The sequence below is a fragment of the Eptatretus burgeri genome, chromosome 9 (genome assembly GCF_056783735.1).
Source record: "Eptatretus burgeri isolate ZD-2024b chromosome 9, Ebu_testis_v1, whole genome shotgun sequence".
NCBI lineage: Eukaryota > Metazoa > Chordata > Myxini > Myxiniformes > Myxinidae > Eptatretus > Eptatretus burgeri.
Genome location: NC_140969.1, coordinates 71,821,133 through 71,842,708, shown reverse-complemented (window position 1 = coordinate 71,842,708; position 21,576 = coordinate 71,821,133). Strand labels below are relative to the sequence as shown.

Genomic DNA, 21,576 nt, shown 5'->3' with positions numbered 1-21,576 from the left:
GCGGTCGGTCGGTGGAGGTCCGGGCGTCGCAAAGGAGACGCAGGCTGGAGGCGCAGCACTGCAGTGTCGCGCAAACCTGCGCGTGCATGTGGGGAAAGCCGGAGAGAGCTCGCCTGCCGCTTGGCAAGGCCTGGGCACAACAGCGGCTGCGCTAGCTGCCATGGGGATGGGACGTCACGACTCGCCCCAGCAAGGCACCACGAGGGTGCAGGGAACCTGCAACGGTCTCGTAGGGCCCTTTCGGTCACCAAAGCCCCACGTTATAAAGGCCCACAGGCCCAGTCTGACTCCCTTGTCTGTGAGGGGGTCTTTTCTTTGCTTTTCTTTTGAGTGAATGTTGTGGTGCCGAGTCTTTCAAGTAGAACTGTTGTTAAGTAAATGTACATAATAACCATAGTCGGTTGTAGTGTTTTTCCTTGCTCATGTGTTCTCCCTTTTCTTCCCTCCCCCTTCCTCCCCATCAATTGCATTACTGTGTACGTGTGTGAATAATAAATGTTCCTGTGTGACTGTTAACCCGTTCGTCTTGTCCTCTTTCCCCTATTGAAGTGCCATCTTGTTTTTCGGAGTACGAGTTGGTTTTTGAATACCGATAATTGAATCGGGTCCGGCGATAATACCAGCTCGGTTATCCCAGAATGGAATGAACTGCCTAAGCGGTTCGTGCCCAAACAGGCCTTCACCGAGATACGGTCCCTCGGTAAGTTTACCCGCGCGAATACTTCGGTATATCGATATTCAGCGATTGACCCTGTCGTGCGCGGGTAGAATACGGACTGGGCTGTGGTGGGATTAAGAACCCACCCATGACTGGTTTCTGGCGTTGTTCCAGAAAGTCACGACTGAATTGTCCCTTCGGTGGGCGAACGGCCGTTATTTGTTAAAGCGGTCACTCGCACGCCGGGCAGGCGTAAATTCGTAACAATATATTTAGACCCACAAATGAAACAATGATACCCTTTGTTTTATATGATACAGAAACTCGTAAAGTTTTGTGCACACCTTCAATGCACTTTAATCTAAGCTCTGTTTGTCATGCTCAGGACATCAAGGCAGTATACCAGTTGTTGCGATGTTTAGCTCAGCATGTTTGCATTTTTCTTTGCAGAAGGTGCAATGACCTCAACAATTTACATGAACATGTTGGAAGGATTTGCCTTCCAATAGCTTCCCACAGATTGAAGAACTGAAACCCGATATCAATAAGATGGCACTCCATCCAGGCCTGGGCTTTTACAGTTTGCTATTTTACAGACATACAGACAGAAAACCTGAGACTAAGGGTAGTCCAGCGACCACCCAATATATGTATATATGTATATATATAAATATATATTGTTACGAATTTCGGTCCGCCCGGCGTGCGATCGGCCACGTAACTCAAATCGCGACCTCAAATCGCGACCGTGTCGCCCACCGCAACAGACAATTCAGTCGTGACCCTCCTTGGAACTACCGCCAGGAGCTAGTCATGGGTGGGTCTTTCGACCACACCACAATCGTGCCAATTGGCCACCTGCGCAGGATAGGGTTGTTCGCCAAACTCGACCTACCGAAGTACCTGCGCGAGTAGTTAACCGGGCGATCGTACCTCGCCGCTGGCCGGCCTAGGACACGAACCGCTGAAGCGGTCCGTTCCGTGCTTCAGTGATAACCGAGCGGTGTTATCGCCGACCCCGACGGATGTAATTCTATTTACTGTGTGCTTACACCCTTCTACCAATTCCTTCTGTGAGGCAAGATGGAACTTTCAAACAAGGGAAAGGATGCAACGAAACGGGGAACAGTTCAACAAGCACATTTATTTCACACACAGACAAGGCACGTATTTACAGCCATACAGTAAATCATGCACGTACACAGTGAAATCAAGCAAAGGCAGAGTTACAACCGAATAAAGTGTCTTTATTTCACACGCATACTTAGACAATTCTACTTGTAAGACGGCGCCACCACAAGCATTTACATAAAAGCAAAGAAAAGCCACCCTCACAGATAAGGGTGGCAGACAGGTCCGTGGACCAAATGTACGTGGAACCTGGATGAGCGGCCAGGTTCACGAGACCGAAGGGTCTTACCCGCGCCCTCTTGGCCCGATGGTGGGCAAGCCACAATGTCAGCGTAGCTGTGCCTGGCTTCGTGCCCCTGGCGTGGCCGGTGAGCTCTCTCCGGCATTCTCCGCGCAGGCACGTGTTTCACCATCGGCACCACGGTTGGGGAGGGGAACGGATGTGGTTACCGGCGCTTTCTTAGTGCGGAGCTCGCTAAGGGAGTGGGGAATTGCTGACACTCCGTCCAACGAGTTGACGCTCTGGACCGCACTGGCTCCAGCGAACTCCTCCTGGCTGTGGCCTCCACTACGCCCCTTCTCCGGCGGCGGTCCCCACTCAGTCCTCTGGTTCGCCTCTGAGCCCTCCTCCGCGTCCCTGCTCCACTCAGCAACTCGCCCTCCTCGCCCCTCAACTTCGACCTGAGCTCCGAGCTCTGTCGATCGGCCTCCGTCTGCCTTTCCCCGTTTGCTTCGAGCTCCATCTACCGACTCTGCCCCACCGACACTGCTTCACCGACACTGCCGCGTGCTGCGTTGTGCTCGCGCTTATATAGGCCGGGGGAGGAGTGCATATGTAAATTTGTGGATCACAGCGGGTTTGGAGGCGGGGCTACACCACCTGATGCTCAGCCATTGGATGGATGAAAAGTGGGCGTGAATGATTCCTGATCCGATTTCTTCTTCGAAAGGATCCCATTCACAACCCATGGCACGACGTTCGGTAGAAAGGCGAAGGTGGTGGGAGTTTGATGTGGTGGTTTGGGAAGGGTGTTGGTGGTGGCGATTTGGTTGTTGGCGGGCGTCGTTTGAGAGTGGGGGTGAGGCGATGTTTGTGGGGTGGAGTTGTGGAGGTGAAGGGGGCGAAGGTGGTGGTGGTTTGGTGTTAGTGTTTGGGGCGTTGTTGGTGGTGGCGATTTGGTTGTTGGGGGATGATTGGTCCAAAATAACGACAGCAAAAGAAAAACGGCTATCTCAAAGGATCGCAGCCCTGTGAACATGGAAATTCCCTCTAAACAACGGTGGGGAAATCTAACTACCCATATACTTATCGTCATAACTGATCTAAGGTCCTTTCTGGTGTATTGCGAATTTCCACAGCCGTAACAATATATATATATATATATATATATATATATATATATATATATATATATATATATATATATATATATATATATATATATATATATATATATATATATATATATATATATATATATATATATATATATATATATATATAGACAACGGTGCGTATATAAAGCTCTGTTTCTTTATAAATCATGTCCAATCAATTTAATTGGCCACAGGTGAACTCCAATCAAGTTGTAGAGACATGTCAAGGATGATCAAAGGAAATAGGATGCATCTGAGCTCAATTTTGAGTGTCATAACAAAGGGGTTGAATACTTATTGACAAGACATTTCAGCTTTCATTTTTAATTAATTTGTAAAAAATTTTAAAGAGATGTTTTGACTTTGTCATTATGGGGGTTTTTGTGTAGATCGGTGACAACAATTTTAAATCTAATCCATTTTAAATTCAGGCTGCAACACAACAAAATGTGACAAAAGTCGAGAGGTGTGAATACTTTCTGAAGGCACTGTATGTATGTCTGTACTATAAGAGAGATGATTGTCTGGCTGTTTGTCTGGCTGTCTGTGTTTGTCACCATTTTTGTCAGGGATGGCCAAACGGATCTTCATCAAACTTTCAGAGATTCATCAGTGAGTGCCAGGGAGTGTTTTAGGCAAAACAATATTTGAAAAACAAAGTTGGGTTTGTCACTTTTTAATTTTTTGATCACTCTGTGCCAAAGACTTTGTAGCTATGTGAAAAGGTGATATTAAACGATTCTCGAACCCATGACTCAATGGGTGCGGGGAAGCATTTTAGGCCCCCACAAAAAATAGAAAATAAACAAAGTTTGATTTCTTCAAAATGCCAAACGGATGAGAACAGTACCGGACAAAGCCGGGTACCCCTGCTAGTATATTATAACAGCATGTCTTTATTGTTTCCTGTGCTTTTTCTCTCCTTCCTATGTGGAGTTCTTTTCATCTATTTCTGTCAAGACTGAGTCTTTGTTCACATTAAAAATTCCTTGTATCAGTGTTTTTCCAACTCGACCCAATTATTTGTTGACCTGAAGATCAGTGTTGGTATCAGTTTTTTTTTTTAAACCCATTGCATACCATCCTTGTGGAGTGGTGATTGGTATGGCTTGAGGAGATATCTCTGTTTGCGTTTTGTAGAGAAATCCAGTTCCCCAGTGGAAAAGACATGGGAACGTGAAGACTTGCTGATGGTGCGAGGATGCAGTGAGGTGCTCGTGAGACAGCTCCTCGATGTGAGCATTTACAAACGAGCACCATCTAATGGAAGTTGCTCAATGTCTCTGAGGTCCACTCTGAGCTCTCTGGATTACCCTACTTGAGTAGCTTATGTTTTAGAGTTTGTCATATCTGATCTCCTTCCATTGCCTGCTCTCAAAACTGCTTTTCTATCAAGGAACTTTTGGTCTGGAGAGGACTTTGTTGGACTTATGGACTTTGGGCCTTTGTCAATCTCCCCCCCCCCCTTTTCCATCGTGCTGCAAGCAGGCTTTGGGTGGCTTTTTTTTTGCGGTGAATGAAGAAGGGGTCATGGTGTTTGTTTCGAAGAACGTGCGCAGATATCTGCGATACGAGCAAAAGGAACTTCTCGGCAGTAGCGTGTACAGTCTTCTGCACGTTGGAGATCACGCAAAGTTTGTGCGAATTCTTCTACCGAAATCCCTTGGTGAGAAATCTGCACCTGCTGTCTTACTCGGGTCAAGGCTTACCACTGCATGTGCGTGCTTGATTAATTTGATTATGAAACAGGTTTAACTGGGGAGAGGGGGGAGATTTGGGAAAAAGAGTTGGGGTTGGGGGGAGGTTGTCGTTCGATGTTCATTTACAATGTCAACATTGTTAATGTCAAAAGGGAATATGTCTTCACTGAGAATATGTTAATCACAACTGTTCGCACGTTTAGTCGTTGGAGTGTTCCATGCAAATGAGTCCTTTATCTGTGACCTTTTTTCAAACTAAATATCTTGTATTTAAGTACATTAACCCAGTTGCTTATTTATTTATTATTGCAATAATTGTTCATTTAAAGTTCTTCAATTATCTCTTGGCTCTCCTTTCATACCTTGTCCTGCATGGAACTATTAAATAAATTATACAGGTCTATTGTGAACAAAATGCCATTTAAATGTGAATGTTTTCGCTGTTTTGTGGTCCCCTGTCTCCCTTCTACCCCAATACCCATCCCCCTTTCCACACTACACGGGTGAGCAGCGAACAGCATGTCGAGGCCCAGCAGTGTACAGCAGCAGAAGCATCAAGACAGCAGCCCCGGTGAACGTTCCTTCACTTGCCGAATGTTGCTGAACCCTCCACACGAGGATGACAACAGAGATGTCCATAAGCCTGAGAAGCCTCAAGCCTACATAATGATGCAGTGCTTTGCCGTGCCAAGGCCCGATGCCTTGCCAGAAAAGGTAGAAGGTAAGGAAATGCCATAACGAGGCTGTAAAAGCATTGCATTAAAGGATTATTTTCTCTTTCTGGGATCGAGCTGTTTTAGGTTTTGAACCTTGTGATTGAACTCTATAAATACAGCAGTTTTTACTATAATGGGTGAAGCCTTCTTTTCTTTTCCAACTGGAGGACAAAATGGAAACGTCCAAATGAGCCACAGTGATTCTGGGATGAGGCTGTACCTGGCAGGGATAGTGATATCTGCTTGTTCACAACAATCTAAGGGTCATGGAGGAACCCATACTTTGATCACAAGCACGACGCCGAGAACGTTATGAGACGTCATTCTACTTTTACATTAATTACAAGGACATTAGAAAACTATGGACAAATTAGTACAGCATATTGGATTTGAATGTGGGATCACAGTCTCATGAACCATGTGGTTACATACCGTGAAATTCAACACACTTGTTACTCACTTTGTGGTTTCCCTTCTTGGTCAAAGATGGGACGTTCACGTATGGCATGCGTTCACCTGGGTGTACCAGCTGCTGCCCACTCAACAACCACACACTGACAGAGCAAACAGTGTCACCAGACGTAGATAATAAATGAACAGTGCAATAGTTTCCATAATGGAGAGTATTAAAGACTCAAGTCCGGTATTTATTTTTGCAAAGCAAAGTGTTGTGCACGGGGCACGGTTTGGGGTTGGGGGTTGCAATTTGAAAAACCACGCGGGTTACTTGCCATGCTGAAGAATTACCCCGTGGAGTTGGTCGAGACCTATCCCGATTTAGGTAGAGGCAAATATTGGCCAATCTGGGTATGCAAAGTTGGTGGAGACCTATCCCAAAACACTCACAGCTGTAACTGCCGTCCAAGGTGCATCCGAATTACCAAAAAAAGGGAGGAATGGATTCAAACCCCCCAAAGCAACACAAAAGGATAAACATAAAGGACAATTAGCCTCCGACCCACCTCTATTATTCCTACACCCCATTGATAGCTCAACGACTCCAGTACAGGCCAACAGTGTGTAGTCCATAATGACTGTGCAGAGAACAATTAAGGAGCTTTTGTTGTGGAGTCGGCCAAAGCTTTGCAAAGCCAGGGTCATCGAGCATTATCAGCGAAACAAATTGCGCATCACGTGTTTTACACACAAATATCATGCATGTATATAATATGTACAGTGCCTATAGAAAGTCACTGCCCCCTTTCAAAATTTTCACCTGTTGTTGCCTTCTAGCCTGGAATTAAATTGCATTGAATCAGACTTTTTCACTTTTATTTACACATCGCAGCCCACAACTTCCAAGTGAAAAAACAAATTCTACAAATTTCAGAAAATTAATTAAAAATACAAAACTAGAATATCTTGGTTGGATAAGTGTCCACTCCCCTTATAATAGCAATTGTAAATTAGCTCAGGTGTAACCAATCACCTTCAAAATTACACACCAAATTAATTGTGTGTTAAATGTGTTAAATTGCAGTGATTCTGATCATTTCAGGATAAAATCAGCTGATCCTGTTGCTTTCCTCTGCTGGGAAATGCATTTCACAGGAAAGACTCAACCATGAGCACCAGAGACCTCTCAAAACACCTCTGGGATAAAGTTGTGGAAAGGCACAGATCAGGGGATGGGTATAAAAATATTTCAAAGGCCTTGAACATCCCTTGGAGCACAGTCAAGACAATCATTAAGAAGTGGAAGTCATATGGTACCACCAACAGTCCAACATCCTGCCTAGATCAGGCCGTCCCTCTAAAATGGATGAACAGGCAAGGAGGAGACTCGTCGGAGAGGCTAACAAGATGCCAATGGCAACTCTGAAAGAGCTACAGGCCTTTATGGCAAAGACTGGTCACTGTGTGCATGGCACAACAATATCCCAAGCACTCCACAAGTCTGGCCTGTATAGTAGGGTGGCAAGAAGGAAGCCATTACTCAAAAAACCCCACCTTGAGTCCTGTTTGAGATATGCAGAAAACCACGCTGGAGATTCTGAAGCCATTTGGCAAAATGTTTTGTGGTCTGACGAAACCAATATGGGAATTTTTGGCCTAAATGCAAAACGTTACGTTTGGCATAAACCTAACACAGCACATCACCAAAGAACACCATCCCAACTGTGAGGCATGGCGGTGGGAGCATCATGTTATGGTGATGTTTCTCATCAGCAAGGACTGGGGTACTTGTCATGAATAGAAGAGAAAATGGATGGAGTAAAATACAGAAAAGTCTGAGAGGTAAACCTGCTGCTATCTGCAAAAAAGCTGAAATTGGGACGGAAGTTCACCTTTCAGCTTGACAGTGACCCGAAGCACACAGCCAAAGCTACTCTGGAGTGGGTTAAGACAAAAAAGATAAATGTCCTTGAGTGGCCCAGAGCCCCCGACCTAAATCCAATTGAAAATCTGCTGCATGACTTTAAGATTGCTGCTCAACAATGCTCCCCATGCAACTTGACCAAGCTTGAACAGTTTTGTACACAAGACTGGGCAGATATTGCCCAATCTAGGTATGCAAATTTGGTAGAGACCTATCCCAACAGACTCACAGCTGTAACTGCTGTCCAAGGTGCATCTGCCAAGAATTAACACCTATCCAACCAAGACGCCTACTCAAATTTTGTATTTTTAATTAATTTTCTGAAATTTGTAAAATTTGTTTTTCACTTCGAAGTTTTGGGTTACTGATTTAATGCAATTCAATTTCATGCAACTTGGTAAAAGTCAGATTTGATGCAATTAGGATTAAATTCCCTAACCTAACCGTCTAAATATCTGTATACGTAAAAACGTGTACCTCTGTGTGATGCTCTGCATGAGCGTTCCCATCTTGTGACATGGCGCGTTATCTCCTTGTTCGTCCACCGGGACTCCTGGCACTGTGCTCCGCACTGATTCGCCAAATGCGGTAGGTTGGCGAACCCGTCTGGCTCCACAGGGGTGGTGGCACGTTGATGGCAAGGCAGTGAGTCCCACTCGCATGCTCTCGATCAGTCTGTGGTGAAAATAAATGAAAGGAGCAAAGAAGGGCAGCTGCACACACTCAATGCTCTACCTTGAAGAAGCTCTGTCAATGGCTCCGTGCTGCTCCCGTTTATAAGTCCCGGGCTAAGAATGGAGCGAGGACCTGATTGCGACATTTTGTGGCCTAAACCCACTCCTCTGTTGGGCCACAGTGGCATTAGCCATGCCCTGCCAGGCTCCAGGACCAAAAACTGGCTCAGATGCTTGCCAGCCCCGGCAGAGCTCGGAGCTCTTCATTTAACATGTAGAGTACATGCATCGAGCTGGCACCCCAGCCCCGAGCCTGCGTCAATCGTTGTTTGTATGTAGGATAGGAGTGGACTTTTTCCGCTACCCATGGTCTCCTCCATGATCCATAATGCACATTCGGGACCTGAACCAAGCCCCTGGATCACCCTTCCTGTGACCCATCCTTGTTGCTTACGGTCTTGCTGTGGTCTGATGACTGGATGAGGGCTAATGTAACACTAGTCCACCTAGATGCTCACCCGGGACGTTTCTGGTGTAATGAGTGAGGAAAGTGAAAAAAAAACCTTTATCGTGAAGAATTCGCTGCAGCCTTTTCCAAGTCAAAGCATGATTGAGCAGGCCAAAAAATGTGGGGGCTTCAGACCCCGTTGAGGTTACCCAGGAAACGCCTTAAGATCCCAGAGTGAAGGTGGCCGAGCATCGTGAAGGATGTAATTAAATAAGGCCATTAATTATGCCAGGTCAGTTCAGATTAGTGTCAGGTCAGGTCAGACTAGATCTGTGACTTGCTGCAGGTACCATGTAAACCTGTGCTAACCTGTTCCATGGTCGGGTTGGCGGCAACTAAACCGTCTCCCCCACTAAGTTTCTTGGTGAGGAAGGTGTATGATATGGACACCCAGCAGGATGAAGAACAAAACCTGTCAAAGGGTGGAGGAGCACCTTCTGAGCCAACGGCCATCCATATCTCGTGCCCAACTGTGTTTGTGGAAGTTCTCCTGTAGTTGGGTTACTATTTATTAGGAGGTTGGAGCAGGATTTGCACTAAAGCCACCGTAAAACCCTTCACTCCGCAAAACGTACCACAAAGAAATCTAAAAAAACCCACTCAGTGGGCGTACCTCCAATGGAGCTGCCCTCCACAGGGCAGCTCACCGGATAATGGGATTGGGGCAAAGCCTTCGGGACCCCACTCTTTGATGATAAGAGGAAAACCACGCGGTAACATTCCCGGGTCAGATTGCAATATTGTGTGTCAGGGTGGTGCTGAGGTGTCAGGGTGGTGCAGAGGGTGGTCTCCTTGCGTTAACCCGAGGCGGTCCCTTTGGGTGCGTGCCTGGAATGTCCCATCTCGAAGAGAGGATGACCACCTGTCTCTGTTGTCATCTGAGCTCAAGCATTTGAACATCGGTATCGCAGCACTCTCTGAGGTTTGGAGACTGTATTGCGGTGAGATCATGGTGGGTGGTCACACCTACTATTGGTCTGGTCGCTCTGTTGGTTATCATGCCCAAGGAGTTGCTGGAGCTGTGTCCAATAAGCTGATTCCAAAGGTAATTGAGGTAACACCGGTCAATGAGCGTATTATGAGACGAAGGATTTGTCACTCCTTGGGTGGCATTTCTCTGGTCTCAGGTATATGCTCAGACTGAGGTGAGTGATCTCACCATGAAGGACACATTCGATGCCACGCTCGAATGTGTGATTGATCAGTGCCCCAGGTGAGATACTCTTCTAGTCTTGGGTGATTTCAGTGCATCGATTGGAACTGAAAGGGATGATTATGAAATGTGTGTTGGTCCCGTGCTTCTGGCACTGTGAACCAGAATAGCACTAAGTTCCTTAATTTTGCAAGAAGTCCTGGACTTGGGGTGGTTGGGACATGGTTTCAGTGCCCACAAGCTCATAGCCGGACTTGTAATTCCAACGCTAGTGGTGTGGCAAATGAGATTGACCATGTGCTCGTTGATGGTCGCTGGAGAATGGTCCAAAACTGCAGGGTGTACAAGAATGCTCAGTTTCTCAATACCAACCACAGGCTTGTTGTAGTGACTCTGCCGTTGCAGCGTAAATCCTGGAGAATGGTACCATCCCAGCCTCGGCTGGATGTTGGCAAGCTCAAGGATGAGAGGATAGCTGAGGAGTTTGCGAACAGACTGAGTGGAGATTTGGGGATCTGGGTATTTTGGGGAATCATGAAGAGTTTTGGAGTGCCTTCAAACCACCGTCCTTCATGTTGCTGGTAGATGTGTTGGAACTCACCGTTGGGCAAAGAAGAATTTTGTCTCTAAAGGGACACTGGATACCATTGACCAGAGTCGCAGGGTCAGGCTGAATGGCAGAGCTGAACTGTTCAGAGAGCTGAGGTGTAAAACTGTGGTGCACTGAGGGTGGAAAAGGAGGCCTATGTGCGAGGAATCTGTGAGGGGGTAGAGCATCACCTGTGGTCAATTGAATCTCATGTGGGGAATTCACGCATTGCATTCCTCCAAGCCCATCCCTCGGTGTACTGCAGTTAGAGTGGAGGTTGGTGCGCTCTTGACAGAGGAGTCTGAAGTGAAGGCCCGCTGGGCCGGGAACTTTGAGCGGCTGTGCCAAGCTGATCCTCCAGCTGGCGAGTTGGATGTCAAGGGTGTTACTATCCCTGTTGCTGACCCTCACCTGTGATCTACCTTCATATGTGGAAAGACAGGCTACGGTGAACCGGTTGAAATGGGGTAAAACTCCTAGGATCCGTGGCATCCATGCTAAACTTCTTCAGGCTCGTGGAACTGCTATACCCGTGTCGTTGCACACAGTTCTGTGCTCTGCCTGGAAAACAGGCGTCATCCCAACTGACTGAAAGAGGGGCCTTGTCCCTCTCTGGAAAGGGAAGGGTGATCGCCAAGACTGCAGCAACGACTAAGTTTTGATGCTACTCTCAGTGCTGGGCAAGGTCTTTGCTTGGATAATTCTTGATAGGGTTCGCCACCATCTGCTTGAGCACCAGCATCCAGAACAGCCAGGCTTCACAATAAAGGGCTCAATGATTGACCCTATCCTTGCTCTTTGGGTCCTCACTGAACACAGATGAAAGTTTTGGCAGGGGCTGCTTGCAGCCTATGTTGATCTCTGCAAAGCATTCGATTCAGTGAATCGGGATGCCCTCTGGAGGATTTTTGGTCTTCGTGGGGGGCTACTAAAACCTGATCAATCTGATGTCTGAACTATTGTATACTCTGGTATTGAGAGTGCTGCGAGATGTGTTGGTACCATCTCTGACTTATTTCTAGTTGTTACTGGAGTTCATGAGAGGTGTGTTCTGGCCCCCACACTTTTCATCCCTTGTACGGACTGGATTCTAGGGAGGATATCGGAGAGATCAACTTGCGGTGCATAATTTTGGAATGTCAAGATCTCTGACCTTGATTTCACAGATGATGCAGTCATCTTTGCAGAGACTGTAGATATCCTTTTGGGGCCCTCGAGGCACTGAATGAAGAGTCGGAGCCGCTGGGATTATGGGTTTCCTGAGTCAAAACTAAGATCCAGGCTTTCAATGACATCTTGAATGCTGCTATCCTGTCTGTACCTGTTTGTGGTGAGGATGTTGAGGTCACGGAGAGATTCACTTTCCTTGACAGTGATATTCATGTCTGTGCTGGCTGTGAGCCAGAGGTCAATATACATCTAGGTTGGGCCTGGGGAGTCCTGGATTTACTGGATCATGGGGTGTGGTGCTGACGGTACCTATGCAGGAGGACTGAAGGCCGAGTCTTCAGGTGTTTGGTGCTTCCCGTCTTGCTCTACAGATGTGAGACTTGGACTCTGACCAGCGATCTGTGATGGTGACTCAATTCCTTTGGTACCAGGTCTCTTTGGAGAATCCTAGGCTATCACTGATCATACTTTGTGTTCAATGAGCAGTTGCTGAGAGAGACTCAAATGAGATTTGTTGACTGCATAGTCCGTGAGCGTCAACTGCAGTTGTATGGACATGTGGCTCATTTTCCTGACTCTGATCCTGCTCACCAGATTCTCTCAGCAATGGAGCCTCATGAATAGAGGGCAATTGCCCGAGCATGTGCCTCGTGGTTGCAGCAGTTTGATCAGCATCACAAGGAGATGGCGATGGGCCATGCGTCTGCCTGGGGGATGGCCAGATGGCTAGGAGGCTCCTGGAGTACTGGCGGAAAGAGGATGTAGCGACGCGCTGCTCTGGCGCATTTGCCTGAACTGACCCCCCCCCCCCCCCCAACCCCTACTCAATCCTGGGTTTTGGTTCACTCCACTGTGTGTATTACCACATTTGTGGAAATGTCAATGCCAATATCGTTTTTATAAATAATAGCATGCTTAATGTTTTTTCTTGTTATTCTTGTTATTCTTTTATCTTGTTATTGTGGTGTGGATGAAATCCATCGATGTTATTAAAATGTTTTCATGCTTGTTTCAATTGATTTGGGGGATGTGTTAGTTATGTATCGCTTTTGGAATGGTTCTGTCCATTTTTCCTGCTTCCCACAATCCTGCCCTGGTTTGGGTGAGTCCACATTATTTTGCATTGAATTTGTTTTCGTGGTGTAACAATTAATGTTTTGTATATTTTTAAATTTTGGTTTGTGTGCACTAGCCTGGAGACAAAGTAACTTCCTTATGTTGGAATCACCATCATGGCTTCAGCAGTTATTGAAGTACGTTGGGCTACAGTTTTACATTGTTTTGAGAGGGGACAAAGAAATACAAATTGGAGTTTTAACAATTTCCTGATGCACTTTGGCATTTTACTTGGTACACCTGGTCTATTAACAGCTCGGGTAACAGCTATGGGCTACTCTCTGTTTCTTTAAGCGATTCTCTCCGTTGCATTGATCGTGCAGTCGCTGCGTGATCCAAGAAGCTATATATCCCATGGCTGCATGATGCGATTCGTGAAAAGATTGTTCCTGACATTGGTTCTACATCCATGTTCCGAGTCAACTTTATTGAGTGCCCTCTCAATCTAAGCGGAGCTGTCAAGAAAAAGTCAGGAGAACAATGGTTGTATCCATGAAGATATTTGTACATTTCATTCAGATCGGCATTTGCTGTCCTTTCTTCAACAAATTCCAACACTTTTGTCTCCGGACACAATGGTAAACATTGCTTCTGCACTTTTTTTTTCTCCTAAATTTTTGTCCTTTTTCAACCACGGACTCCATGTGGAACTATCATACTCTAGACCTGGATGAACTTTAGATTTATACAAAGTTTCAACTTTTTCTTGGTAAATCCGGTAAAGCATCCTTTTATTCTTCCTATTTTTTGATTTGCTTTTTAAAGAATAGCTGCTACATGAACACAAGGTTTGAAGTTGTTCAAAAAAAAAAATTCCCAAATCCTTTTGCTTTTTTTTTATTTTTTATTTTGGATACAAATTCAAGGCTCGTAGAAGAGCAAGAACACAGAACGGATCAGGATGCAACAGGACAACAGAAACAGCATAAAGAGAAGGGGAACACCAACAGCAGGCCTGAGGGACAAAATAGAGGAAGACTGAGACAAATAATAGACATGGGGAAGAATGATGAGTCGGGGAAGATGCACAGGGTGAAAAAGATGGATACAAAAGCAAACTTGTACAGATACAGATGCAGATAATTTTATTGGCATGAATACAAGTGCTCTCAAATAGAAATATAATTTAACAAAAAAGAAAACCAGACATGTAAAAAATCAAGATTCATGGTTTAAAAGTCAGACCACACTCGGATAAAAGCTAATCCTGAAACAGTTGGTGGATGTTTTAGTATGCAGTACCAATGGCCAGAACATAGTGGTTTGAACTTGTCAAACACAGGATGACCAGCATCTTCAACAATAATTGACACTTTGGCAAAACATCTGGATGTGTAGATAACTTCAAGTGCAGGCTTGTCAACACCAATGATCCTCTGCACAGCATTAATAACTCTTTTCAACAACCTGAGGTTGTGTGCAGTGATGTTGCCAAAGCAAACAATAATTGTTTCCATTAAAATACTTTCAATAACACGATGGTAAAAGTTCACTAAAACATCATGATGCAGACCAAATGTTTTCAGCCGTCTAAGGAAGTACAGGCGCTGCTGGGCCTTTTGAGTGATACTTCCAGTGTTCAGTGTCCAGGACTTATCACATGAAATGTGGATGCCAAAGAATTTGAAGGAACTCACAGTCTCAACATCCAGACCATCAATGCTGATCGGGGCATGTGTAGCACAAGACTTCCTAAAATCCACGATAACTTCCTCAGTTTAACTAACATTCAGTTTGAGGTTATTTGCTGAACACCGCTCTGTCAAGTTCGGAAATCTATCTATCCAGGTTCTTCCTGACATCTTTGATCTTTGTTCCTTTCACATTTCTTTCTATTTTTTCACATTTCTCTGTATTCATTCTGATTCTTGCTTTCTCTCTTATTTTTGTTCATTTTCTTCTCTTTTATCTCTCTTTTACGCTTCATTTCTCTCCTTTATTGATCAAGTGAAATTAATTTTTACAAGATTATTTTTCTAAGGCTCACTTGGCTGTGCCTGGATGAGCTTGAGGATAGCTGAAACCCAAATCCTATCCAGGTTTTTCCGAATGACTATCTTTGCTCTGTACTTATTCTGGTTCCTCCTGGTGACTCCGATGTAGTATTTGGTCTTTCATTTGCCGATATAATCTTCCATTTGATGACATAATCAAATGGTGAATATCATAAATTTATGTGGAAAAATTACGTGCTCAGACCAGGAATCAAATCCAGGTCCTTTGGCAAATCGTACCAGTGCTCTGCCATCTGAGCTATTTGGGCAACCCACCAGCTGAGCAACAATTCTTCCGTATATACAAGTGCCACTCTCTTTCCCCCCACTGCCTCCGGGGCACTTGCTTCCAACTATAGGAACATCTAGGTCCTGTTCTCGAGAGGGTCTCCCCCCTGTTGGGGGGACACATCCATATTTATAATGTTCGTTTCATCCTGTTCATTTCAAATTACATTACGATGCTCCCTGTGGTGTTTAATAGCAGACAGACATACTTTCACTGTTTGTTTTTTTTCAAACAATATTCAGTACAATTTATTTGTACACAAGTGAAGAGGTACGAATGATGGATGAGAGTGTAGTGGAGAGAACAACGAGATGAGTGCACCAGTGGAAACAGAGGCAAAGACAAGGCCAGAATGAGGAACAGGTTGAACCACAATGCTACAACCTTCATATGACCACCACAACGCCTTCTTAAAAATCCCCACAATAACATATGCTTACCCACCTCAACACAACTGCTCCAAATGCTTCAACCACCTCACCACAATGCTTCCTCCACCACCTCATTACAACTGCTACAAATGCCGCAACAACAATCAACACCCTGGACGCTCACTACTATCCTTTGAGGATATCGGGGAACCATGGACGCTATCTGCCATGGCGGATGCTTGTGTTCAGAACATTTTGGCATGTCACTCAAAGCGCAAGTATGTGCTGGAATCCGTTCAACATCGTCTGAATATCCCTGGCGCTCTGCTCAATCATGACCCCTGTTTGGTACCCAGTGCATGTTCAGGATCGGAAAGTGCTCCCAGAAACCCACACTTCATGTTGATCTTGGAACTCCATCGCATGGACGAGTTCGGGGGTGTGGCCTACTTCTTGGGAAAGTTTCCATACACTAACGAGGGTGCTGGGAAGTTCCTCCCAATTTTCCTCATCCGACTTTGAGCTCCTCCCTCGCCAGACATCGATAAAATACCCTGCAAAGTAGCGAGAAAAAGTTGAGAAGTGGTTGAGTAACAAGAGTTTGGTTGAGAGTCAAAGGTGGGTGCTGGGTGAAGAGGAGAGAGTTCTGCCTTGATCAGTGGTATGAGGAGGAAGGTGGAAATGGAGTAGGCGGAGCAGAGTATTGGGTGGAGGAAGGGGCAGAATGCCAGACCAATCATTGACTGTTAGCATTTAAATTTACAGACTTCCTCACACGTCATTGTTAAGCTTTCCTCTCACACATTTTGTCCCTTATCTTATATCTCGTCTGCCGTGGATGCACAAGAGCTGAAAAGAGCAACTCTGCAGACACGCACCTCTTCTCATTTTTCCTTCTCAATGCCCCCATCTACATTTACTTGCACTCATTTGTACCCTCCCCACTCAAGAACCTTAGACACCCCCAGTTTTCTTCACCCCTCCCCCTCCTAAGTGACTGGGAAGCATGGGCCCGTCGGCCATGCCAGGTACGATAGAGGTCATCAACACCTCATGCTTTCTCGATCTCTCTTTGCTCTCTAATTTCCTTGGGTGTGTGTCTGATGGCACCTGTCGTGTTTGTGTAAATAAGATTGTAGAAGTTCCTTGTATCCGGTTTGCTCTGCACTGTCTTCTATTGTCCTTTAAAAATTTTTTTGCATTTCACTTGTATTATATATTGCTTGCATTATAAATGTACCCACCTAGTTCTGCCTTTTCCTCAATTGCTCGAGTGTAGTCCGCACACAGGTTATCCAGGAAATTCTGCCCCAATAATTTGCTCTTATTAGCCGGTGCATACTCGGCAGCTCTGCTCGGCTGGACCTGATATGATAGGTTAACTCGAGAACGCATTGAGGGCATGAACCACCCCCCCTCCCCCCCCCCCGATGCTGCCAATCCACCGAAAACAGTAACACGTGAAGTATTGCAAACCCTATCAGGTTTGGGAGTGCCAATCGGTACTTGTGGTTGCTTGGCAACCCGCCAGTCTGCAGACTTAACTGTGCCCTCAGGACCAGGTGTTTGGGAGAAATCCAAGGGCTTCCCCTCGTGGTCGAACTTGAACCCCAGATCCATAACTATACACTCAACTGCTCCATTATAGATAGATGTACTTAAATTAAAACTCTAACACTACACTTACATCAAAAATATTTGGAGTAATCCATTTAATATTCTTAATTCAACGGAAGTGATCCAAGATGATGGATTACTGGTGGATGGTAATTAATTTAAACTGTGAAATTGATCACAGCAGCAATTCAGACTGCTAAAAGTGTTCATTTGTCCAATTCACACATTGTTTGGCATTCCAAGCGTTTTTGGGCGATGTTTAATATGACCGCTTTTGCCGCGCCACGTCATTCAGAGCGAGTTGTTCGTACTCCGTCATCCTGAGTGAGTGGTTCCTGGTCATGCCTGGTGATGGCTTAATGGTTAGGGTGGTGTGTTTGGGATCCATGGGTCCTGAATTCAAATTCTGCTTGGCTGTTGAAAATTAATACCAGGTGGGGTTGACTCAGCCTGTCATCCTTGCAAGGTCGGCAAAATGAGTACCAGCTTGCTGGAATGATTGAGCCATTCGAGTACCCTACGTCAGAGTGGCGACCCATCCAGGATTGTGCCAAATTGCCCAGGAGACTGCTTTGGCAGCACCGACACTCTGTTCAGTGTATGGTCCCAATGGATGGATGGATGGATGGTAATTTATTGTTTAAAGAATGATGAGGAATGTTATTTGCTGTAATGAAAGATGATGAAAGAAATTTATCTGCTGCTTGTTTTTTGTAACTTTTCTTGTACTTCTGGAAGTTTTGCATCCATCATCTCATTGCTGATTGGGTAATTTGGACCTCTTGCTCCGGTAGAGCTCGGCATGGTGGGACCATCCTTTGTAATTTTTGTTCCAAACTCTGTCATGTGATATGTTCTGACCACCGTAAAGTGGTAAGAAGATTGCTCAATAGTTTTGTTCGTGAAATCTATTTGATTGCTTGTCGATCGACTATGTCTTTCTTTGATCACACGTTTCTTGAGTTGTTCATTTTGGTTTCACTTTGAGCAAGTTGTTTATCTGCCATCTTCAGATTGATTGCATTTAATTTTGAGTGAGTACCAGCTTATTGCAAACAGGGGGCACTGCATCAGCGGCACACCCACGTTCCCAGCAATGAAGCAACTCTAACACCCATAGGCTGCATGCAAAATAATAATAATAATAATAATAATAATTCCTTCTTTGATTCCTTCATCTGTGAACATCTGCACACTCTGCTGTCCGAAAGATCGTCAAATTGAAAAACTGTTTCGTATTCCCTCAGAATTTATTACACTGTGGTTTACTGCGCTGAAGATTGAACCCATTTGTAAACTGTGTATGGGGCTCTTCGACAGAAAAGTGTTATTGTGTTAGTGTGCATCACTGATAATATAAATAATAATTTGCCTCTTGAGCAACTTAAATGCAGGAGGCTGTTGAGCCCATCAAACTTGTGTTTGTGGTTGCCAACAAATGCTTGTGTGTTCATGCTCTTTCAAAATGCTTAGCATCAAGCAAGAAAGCAGCAAGTACCATTCATTTTCTATATGACTCAGCCAAGGTTCAAACCACAAACTTCCCAGACTCTGAGCAGATAGTCAAAGTCTAACCATTCCACCACCGAATTTGTTAGTTAGCAATTTAATAGGTTTAAACTTCACCCTCCCAACACTCAAAATAGCTTTTTTTCTCCCCCCCCTGCACCCTTACTCCATACCCCCTCATCCCATGTGTATCACAGATCCACATAAGTGTCTGATGTGTGTGGTGAGACCTATCGACGTGGCAAGAGCAGCACAACAGTCATTCGGCAGCAAACAGGACCTGAAAGGTGATCAAGCCCCTCACATTGCCTGCCAATAGGTGCAAAGGGTCCAGTCACATGTCCTTCTTGGAAATTGCATCTTTTGATTCGATTACAACAATTAATGGTTGCCCTTCATAGCTGAAGATGGTTGGTCACAGATGACTGTGAACACCTGTGTGTGAAAAAAATCGTTTATAACACAGGAGCTGCTGCCCCCATAGCAACCATGCGAGATGATGAGTCGTGTAACCCGGTGGCAAGGACTATCTGTGAAGACCAGACCACCCGCAGATTTGGAAGAAATTTGAAATTTGTTCAAGGCACCGGTGATAGCTCACCTACTCTGTCGATTGACAGTAGTGATATAATAGGAAGGGAAACCCGGGGATGAAACAGCAATGGAACAAAAATGTAAAAATTGGGAGGATGGGGGAGCAAACACAATAATCAGCAAACGAAGGGGTAGGTTTGAGGAGGGTTAATGAGGATAGAAAATATCATGAGTAACTATGAGGGGTGACTTGAGGAGCTGGTGAACAGCCATATTGAAGTCCAGGAGGGAAGAAAGAGACTGGAGAAATTGGTTCCACAAGCGAGAGAAAGAGGAACAAATGAGAGGAGGAGGGCAGTGAATCTGGATTTTGGGAATTTCACTAGAAATGGGTTACTGACAGCCTCATGCATCGAAGTTCCTTGTATTTCCTTGTTTAGCTTTGTCATGGTGATTGCATTGTTTGTACAGCATTCTCACACGCACACATCTCTGTCATACAGCAGTGCTGCGTGGTGGTGCTCAAAGCCCTGTGTGCACAATCCGTGTGGCCGACAAGAGCATGGTCGCTTCTCAACCACACAGCCGGCTACTGCGGCACCCAAACGCACAACAGCCACATGACATCACATCTGCAGATCACTTGATGGCCAGGTGTGTCCCTCTTTTCATTTTATTCTGGCAAACTGAGCAGCAACTGAAATATTAGTTGTTTTTCTCAACTTCACTGACTTAAAATGTCAAATTTATGTCCATATTTTTTTGTTGGTAAAAATCAACAATTTTAGGGGAAATGAAAAGTTTTGGTATCAATTGATCGCAGATTCACAAACTATATAACGAGAAAGATGTCGTGCAAAAACTTGTGAAATCCAAATAAACAATAGTTGCCATAGAAATGGCAATTCAGTAATTTGAAAAAGTTGACCTATCAAGTGTCTTACATGATGGAATATTGTGCATTGCAAATTTAGTTGGTACATTTTCTCATTGCCACCTAAGAGGTGATTTACATGTTTTGGATGTCAATGACCTTGACATTTGACTAATTTTGACCAGGAAGGGTCTTTGGGGTATTTGGGGTCTTCAGGTTATAAAGGGTCTGAAAGGATATTTGGGGTCTAAAGGGTCCAAGAGGATTTTAGGAGTCTAACGATTATTGGGGTCTTGGAGGTCTTGGGGGCATTGAAGGTTCAGGGTTGTAATGGGTCTGAGGAGTCTTAAAGGGTCTTGGTGTTCTAAAGGGTCTTATGGGTGTTCAGGGTCTAAAAGGTGTAAGAGCTTCAAAGGACTACATGTCTAAAAGGTATGTTCCAATAGTCCGTAATTCATAAAGGTAATTAATAGACGTAGTCAAGGTCCAAAAATAAGTAGCACGTAATTAATAGACATATTCACAGAGGTTGATCAAAACTTACCTCGACAAGGGTTCACTGTCCACGGATGTTTTTCAGTTTTATGTACAATAAACCTTCCAATATCATGGGGGGTTAGGATTCTGGAAAATGTGATACTTAAAACCACGACCCTGTTTGGAGACCAAGGTACAAGATGGCATCGTCTTCCAGAATAATCCCGTCTCATCGGTGTTAAAAAACAGCCTGCTCCATCGAAATCCCTTCGCCTCGATTTGTTTCATGAGCTGCGGTTGAGAATGTGTGTTTGAGATCGAGGCTCGAGTCCGGGTGTCGGAAAGTAAGGGTTTTAGAATGGCGGTTTGAGGATGGATGTCGGAAAATGAAGGTTTGGGAATGAGGTTCGAGTATGGACGTCAGAAAATAATGGCTTTGGAATAAGGGTTGAATACGAAGTTGCAAAATGAAAGTGTGGTAATGAGGTTTGAAGGAAAATGAAGGTATAAGAAGGACGAAGAGTACAATGGGGAAGGGTCAACAGACAATCATTCACCTGTTTATGGCGGCCTACAGATGCCAGATTTTCACCTCAACCAAGGTCAGGTCAGGTATGGGAGCATCTACCGGAGCAGCACGTCGCTGCATCCATTTTCTGCTGGTACTCCAGGGGCCTCCATTTGGCCATGCAGGTAACAAATCTCATTTGAGTCAGCAACCGATCGTTGGATAAAAAGTCCGACCAGCGATGGCCAAGGATTCTCTGAAGAGACCTGGTACCAAAGAAATTAAGTCTCC

The 21,576-nt window shown here is 45.0% G+C and overlaps 1 protein-coding gene across 8 annotated transcripts in view; it reads left to right on the top strand.

Moving 5' to 3' along the window:
* Nucleotides 1–21,576, top strand: part of LOC147020337 (nuclear receptor coactivator 1-like) — a 99,419-nt gene that overhangs the window by 30,049 nt on the left and 47,794 nt on the right. For 7 of the 8 annotated variants that reach the window (XM_085895641.1, XM_085895648.1, XM_085895647.1 and 4 more), the window contains 5 exons: nt 4,307–4,401; nt 4,655–4,832; nt 5,378–5,587; nt 19,090–19,179; nt 19,930–20,080. In XM_085895641.1, the coding sequence (XP_085751767.1) occupies nt 4,307–4,401; nt 4,655–4,832; nt 5,378–5,587; nt 19,090–19,179; nt 19,930–20,080 (724 nt within the window). The remainder of the gene's footprint in view (nt 1–4,306; nt 4,402–4,654; nt 4,833–5,377; nt 5,588–19,089; nt 19,180–19,929; nt 20,081–21,576) is intronic. The other variant, XM_085895646.1, reaches the window with a different exon arrangement.